At 38.4% G+C, this 19,533-nt stretch overlaps 1 protein-coding gene across 1 annotated transcript in view; it reads left to right on the top strand.

The window, feature by feature from the left end:
* The first annotated feature begins 431 nt into the window (after positions 1 to 431).
* GRXCR1 (glutaredoxin and cysteine rich domain containing 1) overlaps positions 432 to 19,533 on the top strand; it is a 41,146-nt gene continuing 22,044 nt past the window's right edge. The window contains exons 1-2 of the mRNA XM_009963852.2: positions 432 to 827; positions 6,446 to 6,448. Of these exons, the coding sequence (XP_009962154.1) occupies positions 432 to 827; positions 6,446 to 6,448 (399 nt within the window). The remainder of the gene's footprint in view (positions 828 to 6,445; positions 6,449 to 19,533) is intronic.

The following is a 19,533-nucleotide window of genomic DNA, read 5'->3' as shown; positions in this document are numbered from 1 at the left end:
CAGATCTTGTGAAAAACTCTCCCTCTTTGTTTTTCTCAGCAAGCAAAAACTTCATTCATACAAACTTGTGTAATTTCTGTTATTTAGTTTATCATGTGTGGGTTTGAATTTTTACTTTAATTTTAATCAATTAATATAATTTCTGCCTTTCTTGCTTTCTTCCTTAGTGCTAAAAAGTACACAATGACTTTTTAATATTTAATTGACAAGATCGTTTTACAGGTTTTAGTTTAAAGGTAACCATAGCACAAATGCATCCATTATTAACTGCAGAACGGCAGTGTAGCTTCTTGGGAACCCTCTTTAGTTTAATATGAGAACCTCTGTCAAGAGAAAACAGCACTGATATTGTTGTTAAGTGTGACAAACTGGCAAATGCAATGGGCACCACGCTGGAACAATGCAAACTGCTTATATCAGTGGAAGAGGCGATGTTTAAAACTGAGATGAAGACGGACAGCGAGAGGCTGTCGAGGAAGGTTCGATTCCGCGTTGCGTCCTCGCACAGCGGGAGGGTGCTGAAGGAGGTGTACGCCGATGGGGAGGCTGCCGACTCTCTGGACTCCGAGTACGCCAGTAGCTCAGAGACTGACCAAACCAGCCGGCTGAGCGAAGTGGACGGGCAGCAGAATGGACACGTAGGGTCCGAGTGCGATGAAAACGAGAACGAGCAGGATGACTTGCTCATTTTAGTCAGAGCCGCTAAAGAGAAGGGGTTTGGTACAAAGCGAGTCAACATCCTCAGCAAAAATGGCACAGTCAGGGGAGTCAAGCACAAAGTCAGCGCTGGTCAAGCCCTCTTTGACAATTTGGCAAAAGTATTTCAGGTAGGTGATGCGGCTCTGTTGGCTGTAATCCCTGTGTCTGTCCCTTTTAACTCCCCACATTATTCTTCCCTTTGTCCAAACCTCATTCATTTATTATGATTCCTCAGCATTCTGCCTCATTCCCATTGCTATCCACTTGCTGTTGTTGCACAGGTGGAGCTCATTGCTCTTTCTGGTATACAACTCCACACTCCAAATTGACTGTGAACTTTTTCTTTCAGAATTGACCTAAAGTTTGCTGAGTAGAAATGTGTATGTTGTGCTTCCCATGTATGGACCATTAAAGAAATGTAACAGAGGAATCAGCTGGGGCTTTATTGGATATCTGTACAGATCCACTGTACAGGGACGTGTCATGTTTCCACTCCTATTATATTAGTTCTAATGACTTTACGATGTTATCTGCTGTCTCCTACATGTAAATATGTATACTTGCAAATTCCACTGTATTTAATCTGCAAAGTAGGTCAAATTAGGTGCAGGATGGCAGCAATGACGGTTTTCCCACATGAAAATTTCAAAGGAATGAAATCTTAGTCAGAGGTCTCTTTTATTAATGTCTGTTTTCCATTTATTTTGTAGAAGGAGCAGAATATCTGTATTTGAAACATTATATGCCACACTGATGCCTTAGGCAGAGAAACACAGGCCTCAGAAAAATCAAGATAAACATTCTAAAAAATTTAGCTCATATATATAATTTATCTATATATGTTATTCAACCCCTTAAATCATTAATATGCAAACAAAAGAGCAATAAGTATGCAACCAAACTCTCTCTAAAGGTTGTTATAATCTAGAATTATCATGGTCATGTAAATTAACCTATAATTGGCTTCAGAGCATTGTTTTAAAAGCATTTATGCACTTTTAAAGCATGGTGAATTTGATATTAGTAATGACTGTTGTGTATTGAAATGAAATCTTCTAAAGTTCTTTCTTAATTTGAAACTGTCATTTCATAATACATTTAGAAATGGCTATAGATTAACATTCCCTTGCTTCTGAGTATTATTTTAGCCTCTATGTTGTACCTAAATTATAAGTCTTTTTGCTAATACTGATATTCCCATGGAAGTTAGATATTTCAAAGATGAATTAGCTGTTCATTTTTGTTCTTTACATCACACAGCACTCAAGTACCTTGCTTTCTTTCAAGCCACTCACTGAAGAATTTGTCTTTGAGTTCCCCACTGATGAAATTTGTAGCAAACTCACTTTTTCTAATTAGATGTGAGTTAGGAAGTGTTAACTAGGGCATGTCCGCATTCTTCTCCAACCTTGATTTCAAATACTGTACAACATTTCACCTCACTAACCTCATTCCCTCCTAAAAACATGCTTCTGCTACATCAGTGACACCAAGCTAAGAAATCTGAATTAGCTAAATAGATGGACCCATTTGAAGACATATATACCTTATTTAGTGTGTCTGTCATCTTGCTTTTTCTACCTCCAGTGTTAGGTTGGAAGTTCTTCAGGGAAGGTTCATGGACTGAAATCAATGTACTTTGATTGCAATGAAGCTTCTTTTATTTCTAGCGGAGTTACAGCTATGACCAGCAGTATTTCCCTGAGGTGTTTTCCTGGAAGAAAGTAATGCTTGAGAGGAGGCATACCCATCAGATAACTTCAGAAAATGATATGTAGCCAAGTCTACCACAGAAGTCCATTGTTTAAACCTGTAAAATGATGCATGGTTTAAAAGGTGGTAAGGACCTTATATTGACAGTATTTTTCAGCAGAAGAAAGTGGAAAAATTAAATTATTAGGTGAAACCAAACTAAACAGTTTTTCATACAACACATAATTAAATTTAAAGAACTCTCTGCTACAGACATTATAAAGGTCAAAAGAATAGACAGGTTTTGGAAGCAGTTGAAGAAAATATATGGATAACTGAGCAGCTTCTGCTTAGGCAGGTCTAGATGACTGATTTCTAGAAATAATTGTATATTCTTACCTTAAGAATCTACTGAATCAAAGAAGTATATTCAATAATAGAGAGCATCATGATCTGAAGTTTCGACACAAACAAGATCCTGTTTCCCCAAAGAAAAAGTTTAAAGTCTAGTGAAAAGAATGATGGTTTGCATATTTTTTATGTCATACTGTGAGCCGATTTTCTGTGCCACATGGTCAACACAGAGATCAAAGCACAAGTGTTGGCTTTGAGACTGATTTGGAACTGCTTGATCCCAATGAGAAATACAGTTGAAATCCATCCAAATACAAATGAAATAATGACCTTTAGGATGAGATTACAGGATGATTTCAAGTCTTCTGTAAGTATGTTCCAGACAAATAATTGCACAGAAATGTCACAGAACAACAAGAGTTCTTCATTCAAAAAGAAGATAAGATAGAATCACGTCTCTATTAGAAGATACAACTCAAAATCTCTTGATCTGGTCATTTTTGTATGTTAATTTCCCCCTTGATTATGTGAGGTCATCTGCAGTGACATGTTTCACTTCTCTTAGATAAGCAACAACAGAATGTATAACAATAGTTAAGATGTACACAAAGTTCCTTATCCCTGAGGAGACCCAATCTCTTCCCCTTTGATTATTCAGCATTAGATGACCCTATTATACATTTCTCAGAGTCAGTGTCAAAACAGGTATTTGTAATTTCAGAGTTTGCCCATGAACTCATGATAGTCCTAAATCCTGAACACTGATAAATTCTTAACTGTAAGCAATTCTTATTTAGTATTTGTTATATCACTTATTAACTAAAATGTGTATGCAAAAAGCCAAATACTGAGTGTATATGAATGTCCTGTGACACAGAAACTAGAGTTTTTTGGAGACTTTTTGCAGTGTCAACATTCTGATTCTTTGGACTGTATCTGCAAAATCCTCTGCTATGCTATTATCCAAAATCCCCAGATGCTCCCTGTGATAGAGGAGCATTTTCTTTCCTTTAAAGAAAATCTCTTTGTTCAGATATTTCAGGGACATGCAGGGATTAATTAACTGGGCCTCATTAAATTGTGCAGTCAAGACCTCTGATGTTTTCAGTGCAAATACCTGTGCTAAAAGCACTCCTACGTATTTTAACATTCCATGGAATATTTGGGGTTTTGAATATATTTGCCACATTTTCTAACTGCAGCCTTTCCACAGAACTGGTTCAGACAGTTCCTTCCCACAGTAGACTCATCTGAAAAGAAATGATACCTTCAGGAATTTTTTGGAATTTTAAAAAAAGTGATGTAGTACAGGAAGTATTTCTAGAGGAAAAGATGTTTTGGGTCGTTGTTCTTATATAATACAAGCCTGGCCTGAGACCGTATATCTACTCCCAAGTAGACGTGCCTCCCCTGCTACATCTCCCCACATCCATGCACTGAGCACTTCCATCACCAGCACAACCAGCAACTTCCCATTTCCACTGTTCCTTGAGAAGATAAGCTAGGTTCCTCGCATTAGGCTGTCCCACAGCTGTCTGTGTCCCAGGACATGAGCAGCTCCAGCACTGTGACAGTAAAAGGTCTCCCATCAGGTCGGTCCTGCACGGCTGGTGAAGCTGCTGCGAGCTGGGTGGGAGCAGCTGTGTGAAGCTGGGGCTGGCACAGAGCAGGACATGGCCAGGAATCATCTCAGCTTCATGGCAGGACATTTTGAGGACAGAAAGGTGGGGATGAGACCAGCTCTACTGATGCTTCAGGGGAGCATGGTTTCCATGACAACCCTTCCAGCCTTTCCCTCCCAGGGGTGGATGCCACAAGGAGAGCGTTGACATAGCAACCACATCCTGGGGGGAGAGTGAGGGGGAGAGGGTGTTGCTGTGGCAACACCTCCCCATCCCCTGCTTGGCAGGGAAGGCGAGAGGCCAGCTGGTGGTCACTGATGGAGGCCAGGGATGGTCACACGTGTCCACCTGGCCTCCACATACACGCAGCCCGGACCGGAGGGGTGGCCCCCCACAGGGCTGGCAATACAGTGGTCAAGCAGTTGGAAACATTTTATTCATGAGAAATGAATGCTACTGAAAAGCCTGAATAACAGAAAGAATCTGGAGCTTCCAGTCTCCCTGTTTGTGCACCTCCTTGATATAAGTGAAATTATCTCCTGCTGAAACACTAACACGGATGGTGTCAGCAGCTCTGGAGCTGGGGATGTGACCTGATAATTCCATCAGAAGCAGAAGCTCCTTTTCTATATATCCAAAGTAATTGTGGTCTTATTTCAGTACATTACTAGAATTTTTGTTTTCTAATACTTAGAATACTGTTAAAATGCAAATGGGTGTGAATATTTCCTATATTTTCCCACAGAAAGTAGTAGAGAAATGGTTCTTGCTTCCTTGAAATAAATATAATTCTCTTCATGACCAATTTTTATGACTAGGCCATCCTTATGATGGCTTCCAGGTGACACAGAGCAAAACTCCTTGGGTTGTCTGGTATATTACTAAATAGCACAATGATAATTTCATGCCAGACTGGGTTTCCATCCCAAAGTGCAACGTAATGGAGCTCAGCCAAAGGTTTTACACAGGTGTCCCCTCATTTACACTGCTTCAGCATCGGTCCTTTCCTCCATTTCCACACTTACACACTCCACTGGCCTTCCAGCCTCCTCTGAAAGGTCACCTCCTGATAAATTAGATCTCATTCTCAGGCAGGGCCTGCTGACCTATATTATGAAAGAGCAGGCCTGGTTAACAAACCTGATTAATGCCTTTGTGAACATTGCATCAGAGGGGATGTGGGTGAAGGGTCAGACATAATGTACTTGGTCCTTATGATATTTTCCAGCACAGTGTCTCATGTAGAGCTAACATTTAAGGTTGCAAAGTGCAAGCCAATATTCAACCCAATAAAGAATTAACTTATCAATGTTTAGAGAGACAGGTGGGAAATAGTTAAGAATCAGGTGGAAGTTTCTTAAGAGGAGAGCTTCTGCAGTGGTTAGGTTCACTTTTGTCTTTCTTTACTTGTAGGTGACCTGTAAAAGTGAATACACAGCAGGACATGCAGAGCTTACAAACCAGTAGAGCTAGCTAATAGCAGAGAGAAAATAAAATGAAAGACAGCAGCAATACCAGCTGTCTTCCAAAGAAGGCAGATGCAACAAAGTGCTGAAGGAAAGTTTCTGGTGCAATAATACAAGAAAAGTTTTTAGGGTGGGTGACAAATCATATACCACTCCAGGCCCTCGAGCGTATATATATACATCACTACAATTCCCAAAATTCTGGGAAGAAGAGAGAGAGAGGTCCACACATTTGCTAGAGAAGTCACGATGTTGTCCTCCTCACTTCTTTGGCAAATGGTCAGTGCTGACACTCCAGCACCGTTGGACTCCCTGAACTCATAGAACTCTGCTAGGACTGGACTAAGATTGCAAAAGGCCTCCTGAACTTTCTTTTCATATTATCCATACACACTGGGCCACAACTCCTAAATTGGCATAGTTTGCAAAAGAAAAAGTTGTGCTGGATTGCTTGTACCTACTAGTAGCAATCAGTGTAGGAGAAACCTGCTGATAACTTAAAGCCATAGCATTGGCTGTAGTAATGCCCCTTATATGGGTGGAGACAAATCCTAGTGAGCTGTAGGTACCTTCTCTGAGGTATAAAGTTCCAGTGCATGTTCCTAGTGTTAGCAAGTCTGGAAAACTAATTAATGAACAGTGTTGCACTGAAATCCACTGAAGAATAGCACAAATTGTAATGACATAGAGGATCAAGTGATTATGAAAAGTAGATTTCTGTTTGTTATAGAAAATTCAGTGTTAGAAGGACAACTGGATCACCACTGGAGTGGGCATAGTGTCCCTTCAGCATTTCCTTTGTACCTTCCTAAATGCTTTGATCTATGACCACAGTGCATGGGACAGTGATTCAGCTGATTCAGCTGAATAACTCACAGTGAAAACTGGTAGGTTCCAGAGCTGGTGGCTGAAGAGCCACACTGATTTTAAAAAGGAAAGTGTTCAGGTCTGTGAACTTTTAACTGGAGCCTGGGGTTCATCAGTACTTAGGATATTGGTATTTATTGTTCTCATGTTCTCGTATAAATCAACTGTAAAGCACTGAGCTCAGACAAGTCTATTATTAGACTGTTCATGACATTTTAGGATTTGATACTATTGGACTTGAAATACATATTTGACATAGACTTGAAATGATCCGTAAATAGACTTTAAACTATCTAAAACTCTGAAAATAATATACAAGCTTTGAGTTCTGAAAGACTTCGCTGTCTCATTTTTTAAAAATGTAGGTAAGGGATGACTTAAATTTTCAATACACTCAGCGTTGGGAACCTTAGCAACAAAAACATGGTTACATTTATCACTTCTTCAAGATTGACTCAGTAATTGGAGAAAAAAAAAAATTGTTAGACTTTTATTCTGGCAGTCTAATCAGCATGTACTGGACATCTGTCCAACCTCCCAGAGCACCGTCTGGCCTCAAAATTATCCTTGCTCTAATGTGTTTTGATCCTTGTAAAGAATCCATAAATGAGGACACTGCTCTTGACACTCTGGTGCACTGTATGGGGCTAAGCAGAGGAAAGCCCCAGGACAATAAACATTTCTGTTCTGTGTTTACATATGCTTCTGCTTCAGAGGATAGAATAAGCAGGTGCTTTGCTTCTTGAATCACATCTACACCTGCAGGCGAGTGAAAGTTTTTATAACACTGAACTAATATTTCCCCACTGGCTGCAATATTTTTGTCTGTTTAGCATAGTAATGACTACATAAAATGCAAGAGAGCTGAGAACTAACTTTTATGCATTTTGTGGTAGAGGTCAGGCAGTAGTGGCATGAGCAGTGTGGTTTTGAATCTGTGCACAGCATCTCTCCCTGAGACAGTGACTGAACTGACATCCTAACAAGAGTTTGTGAAACACACTGGGGTCTCAAGTATAACCAAACTCTGGTGGATGCAGGATGGAAGTAGCAGTGAGGAAAAGATAATTTTGCACTTCATTAGCACCTTTTCTCTTCTGTTGATAGAAATCAGCTTCTAACAACTGACTGGTACTGAACAGAGTTCTCTCAGGCTCAAGATCTAAGTGCTTGTGGTTCAAGCAGACTTTGCAGCCTGTAGGAAAAAGCAGAGCTGCTGCCCTGGGCTGTGAGGGAGAACAGAATTAAGTTGTTCCCTCTGTGAATTCTATGCCAGATGGCTACTTTTCCAAACAGAGTGATTTATTAATAAGCCTCATCCCTTGGCCTCATCCTTTGTGTGACAAAGGGCATAGCAAAGAAGCTATGATAATACCTCAATGAATATGTATATACTGCATATGTAGTATTAGAGTGAATCAAGACTTTAGGTATAGGTTCAAAAAACCTATAGGCTTCTGAGGAAGCACTTAGACATCAAGCACCAAAACTGTGATCCTCCAAAACTCTCTTTGGTGCCACCTTGTCTTGAAGGCAACAAATGCCTTTTATTAATGAAAATTTGACTAATGATCTGCCTTGGCCATGTGCCTAAGCATCTCAGTATTGACAGGACATGACAGTTACCTCCTACTCTTGTCCTATGGGAACCACAAAGCAGGCGTTCCTTTGCCTGTCTCACCTGCAGGGCTTGATGCAGTAGGTGTCCTCTGAACATGCCGAGTGGATCAGATCCTACACAAACCCTACATAAGCAGATGCTGCTTTGTTACAAATCGTGTCTGCAGGAGGCACTGGTGGGAGTTGTACTTTGAATTAGGCAGTCACAAGACAGCATGAATAAGTTGCTGGAGCAGGAGTGGAACACAGGCTTGCTGATTCTTACTTGCCATACCAAATACTACCATGCTTCAGCATCATGCTTGACTTCCATTTTTTCTTTCTCCTTTTTAAGCATTATAGTAATGGCATAGTTTCCGCATGGAGGTATCGTGGAAAAGCTTGTTGCCTGTAACATTCTTGTTCGCGACAAGAGGTAAAGAGGAGGCTGAATCAAGGTAAACAAGACACGAGAGATTGCAGATAACCATGTTCTGCCACCTCATTTCATCCCCTCTCTCTAAATCTAAAAGTATATTTGCTTTCTTTTTTGAAAGAAGGAACGAGTGTACTTGTTCTCAGGCAATGAATGTGAAGGCCAAATGGAAAAAGATGCCTCCTGGTTGTACTAACTGGCATTCCTAAATTATATTGGCCTCAAGAAATTCTTTGAACTGAAAATAGTCAAAAATGAGAGAGTATTAGGAAGAAATACCATATATGCTTGCCATTTCTTTCTTTTAATTATTGGTCTGGTAGATGATCTGGAATACTAGACAAACATTGGGTTCAAGCCTGCTCTGGGACTCTTACATAATGCCGCTTTGTGGAACTTCTCAATAAGGTGCTCAACCTTTGAATTAACATGGAAAATGCTTCATCTTACTTCAAACTGATTTGAAAAAGGGTAATGCTACATAAACAGTCTATCAAAAAAAAATCTTAGGGTGCCAGTGAAGAAATTTCTTCTACTTATTCTAACAGTAGGGATTTTTTTTTTTTTTCCTGAATTGGCCTGTTACAACAGAGATGAAAAAGATGAACTGATTAGTCTTAAGCATTAATTAGTGGTAATAACTCTTCAGTTTTTCTAGCTGTGGAGCTCAACTCAGAAACTCAGCAAGACAATTAGGAGAAAATGTCTTTTGAAGTATTCTTAAAATTATCAAGAAAAGTTAGAGATATTCCCTTTTCTTTGACATGGTTCAACAGGCTGCCTGCTAGCTCATTTGTGTGTCCTCTTGCTCCAAAATATCTGCATGCCTTTGACATAACAAACACAAATTTTGTGGAACACATAAAGCTGAAATGAATTGTCTACAAATATGAACCATCCTATATACTTAATTACTAGCATCATTCTTGGTCATTGATCCCTAATTTTGTGTATAAATAAATTGCTCTGCTACCAAATATTTAAAGGTCTTCATTGCACCTGGTTGTCTTAGGTGAGGTATGTATTAGTCAAATTCACAAACATGGAAGCAGATATTTGGCTACACTGGGTGGATTTGTCACCAGATCGCACAGCTGCGCAGTTGTGCAATTGCAAAAATACAGTAATAAAGAGGATGACACACAGCACATTTATTAAAAAAAAAAATCCCCCAAACCCAAACCAGTTCAAAAGGATGATGAAATATCTTTAAGTTAGTGCTATGATTCTCCAGGCATATACTAATGCTTTTGATTTTATGCTATAGAAGTCATTAGCAAAAATGCTTTCTAACAAGCTAATTGCATTACAATTCCATTTAGTTTACTGATGTCAGAACTGTTTCAGTTCTGAACTAGGATTTGCAAATACTTAACATTAGTAAGCTTACACACACTTGACAAATATAAATGTATACATGCCATGCAGGTATTGTGTTACAATGACCCAGGAAAACTGTATTTTAGCAATTGACCAAAACCACCTTTCAGGAGTCACCTGTTGCCAATTTAATTGGCACATAGGTGCCACTGAGGACTATTTCCTTCCATAAAAGGGAAGAAATGAAGCAATGCTTTGTTTGCAGATAACACTTGTTAGACTACTCTGGTCTGTCAGCTGCCTGCTCTGACATTTGTCTACTAGTGTTGACAGTTTACTACACACTATACCAACACGTTTAACAGCTTGAAAGAAAGAAATGGGCAATGAGATACTGCTTTCTTTTTTTTTTTTTTTTTTTTTTTTTTTTTCTGACTGGAGCTTTAACCTCTGCAATGTTTGTAGCTTAAGTACAATAAAACATGCTTCAGAACAGAATTTGCAGCCAGAGAGAAAAGGGTATGACTTTCATGCATGAAAATCTTCCTCATTGCTGTAACATCCAGTACTAGGTAGTAGAAAACATGAAACTCAATTCTCACTGAAATTTTCCAAAACTTTTAAGATAAATAGCAATTAGGACAGCAACCCCACTCTGTAGATTTTGAAAAGGAGCTGGAAAATTACAGCTCCCCATCCAAACAGGCAATCTTGTGGTTTTGCTTGGCACAGTAGTTATGTTGTGGAGAGGCTGTCACAGCATAACTCTTTAAAGCCCCCATCATAGAAAGCAGCAGAGATGGTCACAGATGAGCAGCTGGAGTCAGTGAGGTAGACATTCATTTCATGCATGGCAAGAAAGAAGGCAAATACCCCATCATTCATTGCTAGTATGAATTGTGGAAAGCATTTTAACAACCTTAGTCTAGAGACACCATCCATCAATAATGTCAGAGGAGTATGTCTTCTGTACCACAAAAATACCACACGCAGACTCATTCTTTCTCCACTTCTCACAAAGAAATATGGAAAAAACCTACTGACCAATATTTGCACATGTTTATAACAACATGCAGTGTTATGTTCTGCATTGACAAATCAGTCAATGCTGATGTAAAGGCAAAGAATTTTTTCTTTGGGATTGAATCCTGGCAGCTTTTTTTGGAATACCACTGATTGTAATTACCTAACAAGTTTTAAAAATATTAAGAATAGACAGCAGTCATAGACTATTATTTAAGAAAAATCTATTTCCCCATGCAACTTCTGTAAGACAGCAGTCTGTTTCTAGACCTGTAACTGAAGTTACAGCTTTTTAAAGAAAATGTGATCTTCTGCCCAGCTGATCATGTCCTGCTCTTGTTTTATTACATCTAAATGCAAAGGACTCTCCCTCCTAGCCCCACAGGCAACTGTGAAACATTTAGTTTCTTTTCAGGTGAAGATTTTCATAAGAGACAGACTGATAGACAGTGAAAAATGAGACATTAAAACATTATTTCTGGGGTTCCTTCTGCCTATTGCAGGTCTTAATCTGCATCTTGAGAACTTCCCTTTCCAGGTCTTTGCTGATGCTTTCAGTCATATTCCCAAACATGCAGTGGATAAGTCCAGTTGTTCTTCCAAATCCCACCACGATCCAAAAGTATAATGACCTACTCAGTCCCTTCAAGTCCAAACTTAAGCTGTCATGAAGACTTAAAAGAGACAGCAGTTTCTAAATGACTTGTTCAGGAAATAGATTCCTGTAATTGAAATCTATCTGCAAAATTTTGCCATGGCAACAATTGTTTTTGTATCTGCTGGGTGGTCAGACCTTTTGCAAACCTATCTGCTCTGTGCATGATGTTCTTGTGGATCCTCATGTGAGAGACTGTGGGGTGGAAGGACACTTTTACAGGCTAATATTTTCAGCTGGATACAGGTAACTAATACTACTTTTCCTGCTGCCATTGACTGGGAACAGCCTTGAATAATGTAGTTCCTTCAACCAGGTAGTTTTATTCTCAGCTGCTCCAGCAATTCTCTTTTGAAGACACAACAGATAAGGACAAGATTTTCCAAAAAAGGAGAAATGTCTAGTAAACTTTCTGACTTGTCTTTCATACTGCCTCAACTCTCATTTTGACAGAAGGTTATGCAACTGGCAGAAATGTAATCAGTATGGAGTTTCAACAGTACTTGAAGACATGGTATGATATTAAAGTAAATATTGTTATTGATTCTTCTTGCTGCAGGGGATTAAATGATATCTATGCACAGGAGCCACTAAAATGTTGCTCCATAAGAAAAGCAGATAGTCAATTTAATAATCTCAACATCTGTGTTTGTAGTCATATTCCTTGACCAGAACACATTTAACTTGACGACATGATATAGATTCTAGCCATATTATAAGAACATTATTATATGAAAAGTACAATTATAACAATTTCTGTTTTATTTTAAAAATACACATCTCTGGGCAAAATTCTAAATCAGACTAGAACATAAAGCTGCTCACACTGACCTTGTTAAAAAATTACTCCAACCACAGATGTGATATATATGGAATAACCAGTTTGTCAGCTATTTTGACTGAGAGGTTTTGGAGCTGGTATAAAACATGCAACCTGCTACATTTTGATTTTCAGACATTTTACCTATTTGGTTAGAAAAGCCAAAAAAACCCTTGCACATTAGAATTTTTTCAACAACAAAACTACAACTCTGTTCCACAGAGTTATATTCTATTTTGCTCACACAGAAATGGTGGATGAGTCATCTGTCCCCTTTTCTACATCAAGGCTAGGAGCCACAGTATATGTAGGCTATTCTAGGGCAAAGCTGGTTTATGTATGCTGTCTAGGAGTTGTATCCTCTGTGTCTGCATAAAAATCTCAAGCTCTCTGCATTTGGTTTTGGAATGTATTGCATAAGAAAAGGAATGAAGAACTGTATGTGTGCAATGCAGGTGGATCTTTAAAGAAATGGAGATTGAGTGTATAATTAGTAATTAACTACTCAGGGTCTGAAGATGAAGGCACCAAAGTTCTAGATATTATTAAGTAATGAGATAGCAGAGACCATAGTTCCAATTAGGTTAAGTAATATAGCAGAGAAACAGGGTCCTTCATCACTCAGTGCTAATATGAAACAAAGTAGTGCTATAGCTACTAAAAGAGATTCTTTTTCATCACTTTGGTATATAGAGTGATAAGACTCTCATTGAGGAGTAAGGACTGAATCAGCACTTCATCAGCACTTTGTTGCACTAAGCATAGTTTAACTTTGCTCTTTGTCTCATTCAGAGACCTAAGCAAAATTCATTACCAGTTGCAGAGTGCTTTGTGAACCTATGTGAGAGAATGCTCTGTGTCCTTCTGAAAAATGGTTGGCCTTTTCCTTAACTGTGCAGTTCAAATGACAACTTCAACTTTTTACAGAAAAGCTCATTTTTATCTCAGCTCAGATGACTAACATTTTCAGGTAGAACTTAAACTGTATAAAGTGTCAGTGAAGAAAAAGTACATAATTTGCCAGATGTTTGGAATGAAAACTAAGCATACTGAGAGGATGATGGTTTCCCAGTTTTGTTCAACACTCCTTGGGAATTTTAGGATCTCAGTATATCTCATTACAGCTTCCATTCACAGGAATACAGTGAAAGATAAAATAACTTTTGACAGAAAGCTTGTTATCTGCCAAACATGAAAAATCCAGGGTGTATCCCAAATCAAAACCAGACTTCATTTAACTTTCTCCTCTGATTTTATTGCTTAAGAAGATAAATTGTGAAGAATGAATTGTAAATTTGAATTTCTCTGCTACTGATTGCAGCTGAGAATGACATCTTATTTCATCTATGCTTTAGTTGTTTTCTGAGTGGGCAGAAGTAGTTCTGTTGTGTAAGAAAACCCAACTCTAGGGTATAATTAATCCATGATGAAAGGCTGAAACATCTGCCAAAGAAAATGCAGTAAATTTTCAACTGAACTAAGTCTAACTGATAAGAGCTTTCCTGAATACCAGTTTTCACTTGATGATTGTCTTTAACACTAGGAAAATCACCAGTTGCAGTACTGGTCCAAATAAGAAAGAATTCATGGACTTTTGTGTTGTTTCCTGTAATATTCTGGTATATTTAAGGTAAGTTTTAGGAAAAAAGATCAATTCACCACACAAAGCATAGCCTGGCAAAGAAGGAAGAGCCGTGTAATATCACGAGCAGGATCTCACCAGCCAACTGATTTATTCTGCAGTCAGAAATGTGATGAATCACATTTGTAAGAAGCTCAACAGACTAGAATTCATTTTCATAGACCACTAGTACCTTTTAATTAACCAAACTGTGATTGACATTTGGGAACTATAAAGGGGTTCACTGCATGAGTAAACTGCACCTGGCTATGTTTAAATGTAAAATGACTGAGTCAGAGATCCATGTATGTATGTATGTAATATTATTAGTATATTATTAGCATCTATCAGTTCTCTAACAGTCTAAATAGACAAAGGGAATATTTTAGAAAGGATGAGTAAGGGACTGGTGAAAGAGAGAGGAAAAAAGAAAGAGTGAGGGGATAGCAAGCTTAGTTTTTTTTTTTTTTTTTTTAAATTTCATCTGTCTTCCAGAGAACTGTAAACAGAGTTTTCCAAAGCTGCTGCCAAGTTAAAAAGAAATGACCCAGAGTAGACACAGTAATTTTCACGACAACCATTTGCTGCTGATCAACACAAGCCTGTTTCTCTGCAGTATGAAATGTTCTATTGAGTGAAGCAACAGTGATTACAGACAGATGGGGCCAGCGTGCTCAAACCAGTACTCGCTCAGAGCCATACTGTTAGCTAACTTTTTCATGTGGTCCGAGATATTAAACACCTTCATCTTTATCTGCCCACCCTCAGCAAGTCCTGGTCTAGTTCACTTCCGGCAAAAGCCATCCTTATTTACAGAATATTCTCAAATAGGACACAAGCTGCCCAATGGTCCTCCCTGGACTGGAAACTAAAGATTCAAATGTCTTGAACAGTGTTATAAATAACAAACAAAAGCAGAAGCTGCTTATGGCAAAAGAAAATAGGATTTGGGCCTCATAAGTAAGAGTGCTGTATAAGTCAAATATATTGTGGGGATTTTGTGATAATTCAGGGTAACATTAGGGGAAATGGTACATAAGTAAATAGTGGAATTACCATCAAAGTCTGAGTAAGTAGCAGGACAAAATATTATTTCTCAAGACAATTAAACATATTTGAAAAATCCTAATCATATTATTAAAAAACAAACCCCAAAAGTAACTTAATATGTGAACTGATAATAAGGAAAATAACTACACAAGAGAAATAACTAGTCATTTATTCAATGATTTCATACATACAATTAAATATAAGCAAGTCTAGGTATGCTTAAAAGTTAGTTTTGGGCAAGTGACCAAACACTAAGTGCTAGTCAGAACACTTTCAAGTTGATCTGCATGCTCTCTTCTTTTATTTCCAGACCTTCTTGTTTTGAGTAGAACCAGAAAACAGAAAGGCCCAGAAAAAAAGAATGTAAAGATTGAATGTTTCTTCAACTAGAGAAAAAGTTCCATTTTATTGAAGTTTGATTCTGATTTTATTCAATCTATTTCTCCCTGTTGCTAGTGATAAAGAGATAGAAGTGAAATAAACACTGATCAAATGTTGAAAACAATTATTTTACATACTCCTACATGTAACTGTTATCACCAAATAGTAACTCATAACTGCTAAGCAATAGGAAATTAAATAGCGTAATCTAAGACAAATCATCTTCTGATAATAGAGATTTATACTCAGATTTCCAGGGCTTGCACATTGTTTAGAATTACGTATTTAATATTAACATTCTTTTCATGATCCATCTGTGATCCCTTGTTTCACTTCTCTGGTGTTCCACAGTACTCACAGACATAGCTTTAGGCAGGCAGATGCTATGCAGCTCAAGCCATACATTTTTAATTTACTGATGGCAGCATTTCTTTAGGTGACATGCAGTAGACATTTTTTTTCCCCTGTCTTACATTAATTAGTTTCTGTTTTCAAGGTATGTTGGAGAGGTAACAGTGACCTTCCAATTTGCCTGTTCTCTAACTTCATGTTGTCTGTTAGCAGACATAGAAAATGGGTAGGAATGATAAATTGTGAATCTACTGTTTTTATTTTCACATTTTGTTTGACTTTTCAATTTTTGAGACATTTTGAAATGCCTGTATCTTTCTCATGTCAAAGGCACATTGCATAAACTATTATGCTGCTGTTCTGTGAGCAGAGACTTCAGAAAACTGTCTCCAGGTAAATGGCTGCGAACAGCCGAAGTAGAAATTCATCTCTTCACCTTTCCTTTCTTGATGTAACACAATCATAAACCCTTACTGGGATAACTTAAAAGCTATGTCCCCATAGTTTTGCATAGATCAGACATGCTACTGAAGCCAAAATGAGTCTAATATACAATGAAAATTCAGGCTGAAATTTAGACCTAAATTAAAAGACCTCCAAATGGTCACATGATTCATGCAACAACATAATGTACATTTTTGTAGCTATCACAGCTGTATTCAAGCCTGTCACAACACAAGCCATATCTGCAGAAATAATATTCTTGCTTCTTGCAGAAGTGGGAAGTTTCCATTTGACCACTAATATGCTGACATGCTTCATAGCTACCATGTTTTTTTTTTCTGTGGACTGGGTGTGAATTTTGGTGCAAATTATTTGCACATAGTCAAATACCTCATTACTTTAGTAAATACTTTGTATCTGATGATTTTTAAAGGAGTTCAACTTACAATCAAGCAGTGCAGGAGGTGAGACAGAAAATTATGATGATTGTATCTTGGGTAAAACAGAAGAAGCTATTGGTGAGGGAAGCAAAGAACCTTCTCTTTGAGATGATAAAGGGAACTGAAGAGTCCTTGGAAAAACCTCTCTGAGTAAAGTTGATGTAGCATCCTTATCAAGGTATCCAGTAGAAGTATTTGAAAAGAGGAAGTTAACCAAGAGCCAGAACTAATTGAAACCAAGATCATGGAAAATGAGACTGGCTGGGTTGTAGATACTGAGATAATTAGCTTGCCAAAATTCTCAAGTGGTAGTTAGGCATGGTCTGTGACTGTGAATATATGGCATACACTGGAGAGGAATAAAATAGGAACACTGATATTGTAGAGGAAATTCAGGAAATAAATCAAATACTTGTGGATGAAAACTGAGTTTATTCATGGGATGGTGGAGAAAGCTTCTTACTATCTCATTCATAGAAACATCTTGGAGGGAAATGGAAGAGCTGTGATTGTCAGTGTTTGGAATGTTGTTTGGGATCCTGAAAAGCTGGATGGCTGTGGAGATGCTCTGCACTGATTTTAAGTACCCTATATTTTCAGTGTTTTTTAAGATTATTAGGTACATGTGTTCACTTGAATTCACAGTATTCCTCAACAAACCTACCAGAGAGGGAAGGGACGCTTTGAGTTCATCACATTTCAGGCATAAACTGCAACCAATACAAAACTTTGAAGGTTTTGGCTCAGTGTCTTCTTGGCTTACTTTGTGGCACTAGTTTGTGCATCAGAAAGGCAGAGTCCATCTCAAATGGTGGCATTATATGTGCTCCATGGCGATCATCTTCATATGAAAGGATAAGATATTTGTGACACTTTCAGTAAGACATGCCCAGAAACCTGGAAACTCTGTTGACCAAAAATGATCCTAGGTTTGATTTGGGGACGTCTATCTGCTTAGTGGTTTGAGTACTCTGGTGGGTGTGGCAGGTGCACCCACCCAATGAAATTGTGGCTCTCTGGCTGTTGAACCTTTCCTGCGCCCTTGTTCTCAGGGCTTTACGGTAGTTGGGGTCTTTGGCCAATAGGGGCTGATACTGACCACAGGTCAGATTCGGCTGGGGTATAAATGGAGTCCCCGGGGGGAGCCATTTGGATCTAATCTCACCTGGAGCAGTGTGCTGCAGGTAAGGACTCTCCCTTTGTGTTGGGACGCTGCCCAAGGAGACTCCTTGGGGTTCTTATGGGTTGGGACGCTGCCCTGAGATGTTCCTCGAGGTTGAAAGTCGTCACCTTTTATTAGGTGAGTGATTGAGCATTTTGGGTTGTCATTAAACTCCTTGTTGGTGTTTTGGGTTGTTAAACCCCAGAAGATTGTGTGGTAGTTTGTTCTCCTCTCACGGACATTTGGACCTGTTGTTTGTATGTTTGCGGAATGTTGATTAATTGTGTATAAAAATAAATTTTGCTTTTTTTTTTTTTTTTTTTTTATTGTTAAGTGGTTTGGGAGTTTCCTCAACAGTGGGCTTATGTCTCATTTTAACTGATTCATTATATCCTTAGCCCTACTGAAACACAATAACTAGGCACTGGCTACTTCTGAGCTGGCACCATGGAAATCTCTAGCTCCGAGTCATTCTTGCAGCTTGCCCGCAAGACAGGCTTGTGATTTTGACCTTACACAAATCTTATGAAAAGATAAGGGCTGCACTTAAATCAGTCCCTCAATAGCTTCCAGAAATGTCAAGTGTGGCAGTGAATTATTCTGTTTTGAGAGAAAAGTAGAAAGCAAGAGGAAGGAGAAGAAAGGCTTCTGCATGCTGTTAGTGTTGGAGGAAATATGAGTCCTACCCTGGAGGCCTGGGGAAAACTGGGTGTTAATGTCCTGAGAGATGACTTTGACCTGGAAGAGACATGAAGAGCAATCAGGCTTGATGGAGGTGAAGGGAAGCTTCATCTGCAATCTGAACAGTTCTCTGCATTAAAGAGAAAATACAAAGGACTAGGGAAGCATGAGTTTTCAATTATACCTTGCATTCAGAAGGTTTGGCAAAGCCAGATGAATGGGACAACGTAGGTTGCTTTTTTTAGACTGTACTGCAACCAACACCTGTTGATGACCAACATCCTTCTGTTCATTCTTTTTATTACAAATTAAAAAAATCTATATTTTACCCACATCTATAGTGAATTTTCTACCTAACTTTGTCTTAGCCAGAAGAACAACCTTTAATATATTTTTCCACCAGAACTTCAGTTCTGACAAGGGAAGCTGAAGTTTTGCAAATTTTTTGCAGTTTTAACCATTGAATTTTCCTGAGCTCCTCAACTGTATCTGACTGTCACAGTCTACTTCTAAAGAAGTGGTATTAAAATTTAATAAGCATTTATAATTAGCAGTTGTTTTATACAGTCAAAGACCCAAGAAGCAAATCAGAGAGCTTACACCTCTTGTAGCACAACTTTGCAGAAGTATAGGTTTCAATTTCCTGATCCAGTGATTACATCAAACGAATAGAAATTGCTTATATTGCCACTCAGATTGTTCAGCTGAAAGCTATTTATCAAATATGGCAGATAATAAAACATTAGTAAAACTAGCTTATAACTCTCCTGCTAACACTGCACCTGTAGAAAACAATTGTTTCCCTGCTTGGATGCCAGGTTACGGCACACTACAATCAGTTTTTCAACAC

The sequence above is a fragment of the Tyto alba genome, unplaced genomic scaffold, assembly GCF_018691265.1.
Source record: "Tyto alba isolate M040663 unplaced genomic scaffold, T.alba_DEE_v4.0 Super-Scaffold_6, whole genome shotgun sequence".
Classification (NCBI taxonomy): Eukaryota; Metazoa; Chordata; class Aves; order Strigiformes; family Tytonidae; genus Tyto; species Tyto alba.
Note: the sequence above shows the minus strand (reverse complement) of the source record. Positions and strands in the feature narration are given on the sequence as shown.